The sequence below is a fragment of the Miscanthus floridulus genome, chromosome 10 (assembly GCF_019320115.1).
Source record: "Miscanthus floridulus cultivar M001 chromosome 10, ASM1932011v1, whole genome shotgun sequence".
Classification (NCBI taxonomy): Eukaryota; Viridiplantae; Streptophyta; class Magnoliopsida; order Poales; family Poaceae; genus Miscanthus; species Miscanthus floridulus.
The window spans coordinates 14075775-14085244 of NC_089589.1; the positions used below are offsets into that span (position 1 = coordinate 14075775).

Below are 9470 nucleotides of genomic sequence, written 5' to 3' on the forward strand. Positions count from 1 at the left end.
CTATGCTCCACCATAGCTCCGTGTGCCACCCGTGACTTCCTGCGCCACCCGAGCCAAGCCCCGCTCGCCTCAGCTCGTGCCGCGCTCGTGCTCACCGCCACGCCATGCCCTAGCCTCCACGTCTCGCGCTGCTCAAGCCTCACCGTGCCAAGCTTCTCACCAGCGCCACCCTCCACCGTGCCCCTGCTCTAGCAGTGCTCCAACCCTAGGGCAGCGCCATAGCTCTGCGCCAGTGCATCCACTGCAAATCCTCACCGTCGACTCACATTGCGTCACCGGTCTTCGTCGGATCGGGACCCTAACCCTAGTCGATTCGGTGGTTCCCCACGAGTCGCTTCTCTTCTTTTCGGATCGCCGGTTCATCAGGTAGCATGCCCACGTTTCAATTTCGTACCTAAATTACTTGCTTCCTAGGATTTCACATCTATTAGGTATATTGTATTTATTTATATATCCTATCTATTCTATCGTGCAGCGAGTCGGTGTTGTTGAGATCGTGTGGCAATTGTCAGTTAACTCAGAGCCAAGCTCGCGAGTACGGAATGAGGCCAAGCCTCAAAAGTGTCAGAGGCAGTTGTTTCTTTGTCAGCGGCAGTTCTTCTCTTCTAATTCATCAGATGGCTCGCACAAAGAATGCTGATGGTGGTCCCGGTGATGAGGATCGGAGGCCCTCGCCTCGCCAGCCTGCAGATCATAAAGGCAAGGCGACAAAGAAGCTGGTGACGAGAAAGCGCAAGTACCCAGATGCAGAGACAGCGAGAGCAGCTGTAGTTGCTGAGATAGCAGACCGTGTCGAGAGAGGAGGTACTCATAGTGGAGTTGTTATTTCAGATCCGCTTCCACCGGGAGCTATTGCTGGGATCGAGCGAGTTGAGCGCCTTCATGGTGGTCCACCAGGGACTATCACGGTCACCGGACAGCGTCATGTTCTTGATGAGGTTCTGCCTCAGGGGGAGTCACAGCAGCAGGCACCGCTAGCCGAGCAGACCCAGCAGGCAGAGCAAGTAGAGGAGACCGAGCAGGCACCACAGTCACAGCTACGCTGCTCTGGTCATACACGTGTTCCTGTCACACCTAGGCCAGACACTCAGCGGAGGGGTTCTCGTCCACCTCTTAGACCACAGAGTCCACCTCCAGTGACCCATCTTGACTTGAGGGCCGCCATGGCCAAGCAGGTTCAGCAGGTGAGATTTGTTGATTTTGAGGTGTGGTTCCCACCAAGGAGAGATGACAGAGCATCTGAGGGTTCCTACACGCCTCTGTAGGAGGACTTCTACAATGCCTATCTTAACAGTGGGGCAATTTTTAGATCATAGAGAGTCTGCCACATTGATTCTATAATTGCAGCTGTTGGAGAGAGTATTCGCCCCTATCTTGCATATCTGCCGGGGCTGACAGATCTAATTAGATAGACTGGTTTATATGTTCCATGTTGGGTTCGTCAGTTTTATGCTTCTCTCTTTATTGACCCGCATCATAACTTCATACACTTTGCATTCAGAGGCAGAGACTACCAGTTGACGAGCACTAGAGCTAGAGAGATACTCAGACTTCAGGAGCAGCCTGTCAGATTGCATGAGGTTTGCTATGGACAGACAATGCCTCCCAGACGCCCACATGGTGGTTTGGTGCCCCCGACTGACTTAGTTCGACACTGCTTCACTGAGCCCTTTGGAGAGGGATCGCGCAGGAACCCCAGTGATCTTATTCCTACTGTGCGTGTGCTTTTGGCCATTATGAGAAGGACACTGCTACTGAGGATGGGGTATCACGAGGGCCTGACTCGCATACAGTTGTGGCTGATCAACTCTCTGATGCAGCAGACAGTCTTTGATATTTAGGATCTTATTCTGTCAGAGATGGAGGACACTATAGCTGAGGGTTTCAGAGGACACAGACAGCTACCCTATGCTCACTGGATTACATGGCTTATTCACAGAGCAGTCACAGTGAGGCCACCAGAGATGCTTGCAGAGTACAGTGGTGCCACCACAGAGTTTCCAACCTATAACTTGACACATATGATCAGGCACAGTACACCTACAGCACCCAGTCAGCCACACTGACATCCTGAGGTGCCAGAGTCTATAGCCCAGCAAGATAACATTATTAGGGGTATAGCAGCTACTGAGGAGGAGGAGCTTGCCCAGCAGGAGGGTGTGGTCATGAGCGACCCCAGTGACAGTTCTGATGATGACTACCAGCCCGTCCCTCGGATGCCTCCTCAGCGACATGATCATGAGGCCGGCAGCTCCAGTTTAGTGCCACCTGCCCCGCAGACCGACCCCGCTCTCCTTGCTATTCTTGAGTGGATGAGGTAGGACCAGGCATGACAGGCTCAGGAGACAGCTGCTATATTTGCTTAGTTCCAGACTTGGCAGGATGAGTTCCAGCGCTAGCAGTAGCAGATCCAGCAGCAGCAGCTAGCTATACATCAGCAGACTCAGGCTTTACAGCAGCAGCAGCAGGTGATGCATCAGCAGCAGATACTCATGCAGTAGCAGCTCCTCGGTTTCATGCAGCATGTAGTGACAGCCATTGGGGCTCCACCGTCTCAGCCTTCGCCCCAGCTTGGTCAGACTGCCACTACCTCGATGACTCTAGCGTTATAGCCTAGTGGGCTTTAGAGTCAGGGACAACCACCAGTGCAGTTTGCTTCTCCTACAGAGCAAGTGTCCCAGTATTTTGCTACGTCACTGCTAGCTCCACAGTTCACACCGCTGCAGACGGGCTTTACACCAGATGAGACGCCCTCACTGCTTGTGCCAGAGACCACAGTGTCCAGGAGCCTTGGTGCTTCGTTCAGTGAGTTGACAGGGATGCCTACTCCTCCATATCTACATGTCCTAGGTCCTTCTACTGTTGCACCAGTCACCGGGACTACAGAGACGCTCCCTTCCTTAGTGACATCATCAGAGCCTACTATAGTCCTACCAGCTCAGTCTACAACAGCTCTAGCTCCTGATCCGACCTAGACTGCTACAGCACCGATTACAGCTACAGAGGGTTATACAGCTCAGAGCTCCGGATCAGATGATGATGGTGCCCAGTTCTAGCTTGCTCCTCGTACCTCTACGCCCGGCTTGTCCGCTGCAGTCCTGCCGACCGACCCTTAGATTTTGGTGTTTGACGCCAAATGGGGAGAGGGATCGAGTATGATAGATTTAGGGGGAGCGACGTATTTAGGGGGAGCTTAGTTAGCTTATTAGCTTATATATTACATTTGGAGTTTTTATGTGTGATACACTATTATGCATTCATCGTGTGCTTACTTTCATGCATTGAACTTTATATATGTGATAGTGATATCTACGTGACCATGATATATGACATGTGTGCTCTCTACTTTGAATTATTTATGTCATATTACTTGTGTTATGCTCATTTGCCTTTGCTTCCGCGTGTTACTCCGATGCAAATGAACTTTATTACTTGTACTTATGTTTATTTCATATCTTTTGAGTACATCATGTTGGCTTGGTTCATATAAGCTTGACTAACACCTTTGTTCTTATTGATAAAAGCTTACATGATCCAAGCATGATAAAAACCTCAACTTTTTCACATACTCGAGGTGGTATTGTCATCAATCACCAAAAAAGGGGGAGATTGAAAGCATCTAGGCCCCTAGTTGGGTTTCAATGATTAATGACAATACATGATTACTATGACTAACGTGTATTTTGCAGAGGCAATTAAGTTAGGTCATGGTAATGGAGATCGATTGGGCAATCATGGATGTCATGCCCCAACGATGGAAATCGTTTCGGTTTTCAAAGGATGGACGACAAGGTTAAGGATGACTAGTTCTAAGTGTCGATTGGAGTTGGAGAGACACTTAGAGTAGTTTAGGACTTTGTTTTTCCTTTAGCCGTACTATTAAGGGGGGTATGGATAGGTAGCTTAACCTAGGTGAGTCTAGTGAGTTAGGTGTGGTGCACACTTGCTAAGTCTAGCACTAGGTAGCTCCAACAAAGCCCTTAGATCCTATAGAGCAAAATTCATTCACATATGATCGAGAGTTGGAAGTGAATGGAGGGTCAAATACTGACCAGACGCTGGCTCCGGTGTGACCGGACGCTGTCCGCAAGGTCCGGTCAGTTCATTTGACCAAGGAGAATGCGTTTGGTTTGACCGGACGCTGAGAGGTCATGTGACCGAACGCTGAGGGCCAGCGTCCGGTCGACTCTAGTAAGGTTCCAGAGAGGGAAAATCATGACCGGACGCATTCGGTCAGTGCTCACCGGACGCTGGCAGCGTCCGGTCACACTGTAAACACTGGAGTTCGGGGTATACTGACCGGTGCGTCCGATCAACATGACCGGAGCGTCCGGTCACCCCGCAAAGGCACATAACGGTTCGTTTTTCAGCCCTTGTTATAAATAGAAGCTCCACTCATGTGTGGAGTCACTTTTGCTCATTCCAACAGCTGAGAAACACGTTTGTGAGTGCCAAGAAGAGCAAGGTCCTAGTGAGGTGATTGAGATTTGAGAATCCCAAAGAGAGCCCTCATTAGTGAGATCAAGAGTAGCAAAGTGTGCATCCATCTTTCTCTCTAGGCTTGTCGTGGTCAAGTGAGAGTTCGTGCTTGTTACTCTTGGTGATCGCCATCACCTAGACGGCTTGGTGGTGATTGGAGAGCTTGGTGATCATTCGGAGAGCTTGTGGATGACTCAACTCAAGTTGTGAGCGGTTGTGGGTGATTCACCGCGACGGAGTGTCGAAGAATCAACCCGTAGAGAGCACTTGATCCTTGCGCGGATCAACGGGGAGCTACACCCTTACACGGGTGCTCCAACGAGGACTAGTGGGGAGTGGTGACTCTCCGATACCTCGACAAAACATCATCTCGTTCCTCCTTCTCTATTTACTTTGAGCATTTACTTTGAGTATTTTATTTGAGCAATTACTTTGAGTATTTACATTGAGCAATTCAATTCTTGTCTTTACAATTCATAGAATTGCCATGCTAGAGTAGGATTGGAACTTAGGTTGCAAGTCATTTGTGCGGTAGAACAACTAGAAACACTTCTTAGGCACAAGGGGTTAATTGGGCTAACCATAGGACTTAATTATTACAAAAAATTAGAATTAGCCCAATTCACCCCCCCCTCTTGGGCATCTTTATCCTTTTATCTGCACTGTATCGAGCGGGGCGACTACATCGACATGCACTGTGTCTTCGAGTGCATTCAGCTTTGTCGCTGGGTATGTTTCTAGAACGAACCTTCTAAGATCTTCGCTGTCAATCCTTAGTTTGAGTATCATCTCCATGCTCGTCACGTTTAAGACACACAAGCACATACATGATGTCACCAACTTGTTCATACTATTTAATGTCAATTTCTGGATTAAATTGCTATTGAAAATGTCTAATTATCTAACAATCCAAAAACGTGATAGGCAATTTTTGGCTGTTGGCTTTGCAGATATGCTGAAACCAGATGTGTTTGAGGGCACTCACTATAAGAGGTGGTGGCAGAAGTGCATATTATGGTTGACTGCTATGCACTGTTACTTCGTTGTCGAACCTAGATCAGCTGGGCTGCATATTCTTGAGGAGGAGCGTGCGTTTAAACATGCTAATACTACGTTCAAGGCAGCAATTTTGAGCATGCTAGGAGACTCCATAGTAGATGCATATGTGCCGCTACAGACTGGTAAGGCCATGTGGGACGCACTTGAGGCCAAATATAGAGTGTCTGATGCTGATTCTGAGTTGCATGTCATGGAATAGTTTCATGACTACTGAATGGTCGATGGTCGTTCTGTAGTGGAACAAGCTCATGAGGTACAAACATTGGCAAAAGAACTCGAAATGTTTGGATGTATGCTGTCTGACAAGTGTGTGGCAGGCTGTATGATTGCTAAGCTGCCACAGACTTGGACTAATTTTGCTACTTCTCTAAAACATAAGCGACAAGAGTTTGGCATTGCTAAGCTTATTGGCTCTTTGTATGTTAAAAGAGAAGGCAAGAGCAAAGGATGTCCATGGCAAGAAGGTCGGTGAGGGGAGTTCTAGTGCCCATGTATGCAGAAGAATCATCCCAAGCCTCAAAAGAAGAAATTCCAGCAAGAACTCAAACAAAAGTCTACGACTCCTTTTAAGAAGAACAAGAAAAATAAGGAAAAGGGCAATTGTTTCACTTGTGGCCCAACGTTCTTGTAAAGCAGCCCAGAATCGGAGCTGTGGTGTGTGTTCGCATAAATTCAAATAGAAGAGAACGGCAGCGAATTTATATTTCAACTTTGAATCCTCTAGCCATTCAGATTCATCACCCAAATTTCAATCTGCTTCTCCTATCCACGTGTCCTTCTTCCTCCCCAAGTTAGCCACCGCTAATAATCTGGTACTCCAGACTAGCGAATCCTGGTTACGTCACCAATCCAAATGTCTTTACCATCTTTCGAGAACTCCATACGACAGCAGGTTACTAGCTGAACAATGCGAAGAGAAGTAGAGAACCCTGCATATCAGTCAGTCAAGATCCATAAATCGTCTCACAAGCAGGGAAACTGCAGCTGCTGCTGCAACAGTGAGCAGCACTCCATGAATCCATTCTCAGATCAGACGTGCAAAAGCCGGATGAGACGAATATGTTCAAGACCCAAAGCCATACATGGAAGAAGATGTCAAGATCACACACAAGAACACAGAATCTGGGCAGGACAGCGGACAACTAGTAGCTGCTGAGGCGACCGTCCCCGTCGTCCGTGCTGACGCCGACAGACGGCGACGTGACGGAGACGTCCCTATCCTCCTCCTCGGGGGCCGGGGACTGCTCCACGGGCACGCTCTCGATCATCCTCACCACGTCGCCCATGGAGGGCCGCTGATCGGGCCGCGGCGCCACGCACGCCAGCGCCACGTGCAGCAGCGCCACCATCTCCTCCTCGATGTCCCTGTACCGCAGCAGCTCCACGTCGAACACCTCCGCCGTCCACTCCTCCCGCACCACAGACCGCACCCACTCCGGAAGGCTCATCGCCGTGACCCCCGCCGCCGCGCCCTTCTTGTGCGCGTCGGGCGGTGCCGGCGCCGCCGGCTGCAGGTGCTGCGCCGGCGCCTTGCCCGTCAGTGCCTCCAGGACCAGCACGCCGAAGCTGTACACGTCGGCCTCCTGCGACAGCCGCTTGTTGTCCGCCTGCTCCGGCGCCATGTAGCCTCCGAGGCGAGCGATGGCGTGCGCCGGGCTGAGCAGGAGCGCCAGCCCGAAGTCCGCCACGCGCGCCGCGCCGTCCTTGTCGATCAGCACGTTAGTGGACTTGACGTTGCCGTGGGGCACCCCCGACGTGCGGTACTCCCGGTGGATGCACGCCAGCCCGCGCGCCGCGCCCAGCAGCAGCCTCGCCCTCGTCGTCCAGTCCAGCGGCGACTCGCCCGACATCTTGTGCCCTGGATCATTCATCATTCAAGCAGACAATGGCAAGGAGCATTCGTGATTCGTGTCAGGTCCAGGTCGATCACGGATCGCGCAACGGCAATGGTTGTAATTGTAACTGACTGGCAACAAGGTCGCCGGAGGGAGACGGTACCGTACCGTGGAGGCGGTCGTGGAGGTTGCCGTTGGGGAGGTAGTCGTAGATGAGGAGCTTCTCCTGCCGGGCGTAGTAGAAGGCACTGAGCGGGACGAGGTGCGGGTGGCGGAGGCGGCCGATGAGGTCCATGTACCGGTGGAACTCGTCGCGCGCGCAGGGGTTGGCGTCGCGCAGCCGCTTCACAGCGACCATGCGGCCGTCGCCCAGCACGGCGCGGTACACGGTGCCCAGGCTGCCCCTGCCCACCATCTCGGCGGACGCGCGCAGCAGCTCCTCCAGCTGGAACCGGCTCCCGCGCCGCCTTCCCTGCTGCAGGTGCGAGGTCAGCGGCGCGCCGGCGCTGCCATCGTTGTCGCCATCGCCGTCGTCGTCCTCCTCGCCGCCGTCCGCGCCGAAGAACACCAGCTTGCTGCGCGCCCCGTCGCTGTCGCCGCCGTCGCTGCACCGGCCGGCGCTGCCCGGACGAGCCGGCTGCTGCTGCTCCCCCTTGAGGTGGCCGAACAGCGCGCCGCCTCCGTCCTCCAGGCCGACGCGGCCGCGACGCTTCCTCTTCCTGCCCGCCGCGGGCTCGCCGTCGTCGCCTCGGCCGCAGCAGCAGCACGCGACGAGCAACGACGCCAGGGCGAGGAAGAAGAGGGCGTTGCCGACGGCGATCCCGGCGACCGCGCCGGGGCTCAATCCCCCCTTATTACGGTTGCGAGCCCCGCCAAGCGACTCCGGCGTGGCCAGCGCTGGCGAGGACGAGGCGACGGAGGAGGACGCCGCCGGGTTGGATGGCACCACGGACGGAGACGAAGACGAAGACGAAGCAGGCGGCGTCGGGGCGGGCTCCCGCGGCAGGAACGAGCAGGGCGGCAGCGGCGGCGCGGGCCCGCAGAGGCCAGCGTTGCCGGCGAACGATGCGAGGCCGAACCTGGCGCGCATGGCGTCGGGCACCCGGCCGGACAGCTGGTTATTGGAGGCGTTGAACTCCGCGAGGCGGGGCAGCGCGGCGGCGACGTCGGGGAACAGGCCCGTGAGGAGGTTATCCTGGAGCCTGAGCGTGACGAGCGCCGTGAGCCCGGCGAACGCCGCCGCCGACGGGATGCCGCCGCTGAGGCTGTTGTCAGCGAGGTCGAGGCGGACGAGGCGGGTGAGGCGGGCGAGCGCGTCGGCGGGGACGGGGCCCGACACCTCGTTGCGGGAGAGGTAGAGGAGGACGAGCCCGGGCGCGCCGCGGAGCAGCGCGTCGAGGGTGCCGTTGAGGCGGTTCCCGCGGAGGTCGAGCGCGCGGAGCTCGCCCAGGTGGGAGAGCGGGTCGAGCGGGCCGCGCAGGTCCAGCGAGGGTAGGGTCAGCGAGGTGACGCGGCGGCCGTCGGGCGAGCACCCCACGCCGAGCCACCGCCCCGCGCACGCGTCGCCAGTGCTCCAGTTGGCGGACAGGATGCCGTGCGCGTCCGCGCCGTGCCGGAAGATGGTCAGCGCGTCCGTGTCGCTCGGCTTCACCTCCGGCTCCGGCAAGGCGGCCGGTGTTGCTGCCGCCAAGATCGCCAGGAATGCCGCGCAACGAAGCAAGAATCGTACGGACATTGTTGCCGTTGCCGACGCTGGCAGCTGCGGGCGTGGATGACGGGGCGGCGAGTGAAGCAAGATCGGCATGGGAGCGAGGGGCCGAGGGAGGAAAGGAGAGGTCGGGAGGAATCACTCAGCGAAAGCCATTGGTGATCTTGGCTGCTCCATCAATCTGCATTGGGACGAGAGAACTACTCCTACCGTGCAACTCTTGATTTTTGAATCGAGCTGGTGCTCGGGCTCGGAGGCCCACTGCTCTGTTTGGGCGGTCCTCCTCCGTAGACCAGTGTCAGGTTGTCAGTGCTGGAGGCTTCCACTTTTCGCTTTTGCTCTGTTTCTGTCTGCCCGTGGGCCCCCCTAGCCTAGGTCTAGTACTAGCC

At 54.7% G+C, this 9470-nt stretch overlaps 1 protein-coding gene across 1 annotated transcript; it reads right to left on the bottom strand.

Moving 5' to 3' along the window:
* Positions 1-6547: 6547 nt before the first annotated feature.
* Positions 6548-9175, bottom strand: LOC136486277 (leucine-rich repeat receptor-like protein kinase PXC1). Its single transcript, XM_066483154.1, has 2 exons — positions 7542-9175; positions 6548-7396 (listed from the first exon to the last, which is right to left on the bottom strand). Exons 1-2 carry the CDS (start codon positions 9106-9108, stop codon positions 6681-6683), a joined length of 2283 nt encoding a protein of 760 aa, XP_066339251.1. The 5' UTR covers positions 9109-9175; the 3' UTR covers positions 6548-6680.
* Positions 9176-9470: the final 295 nt, after the last annotated feature.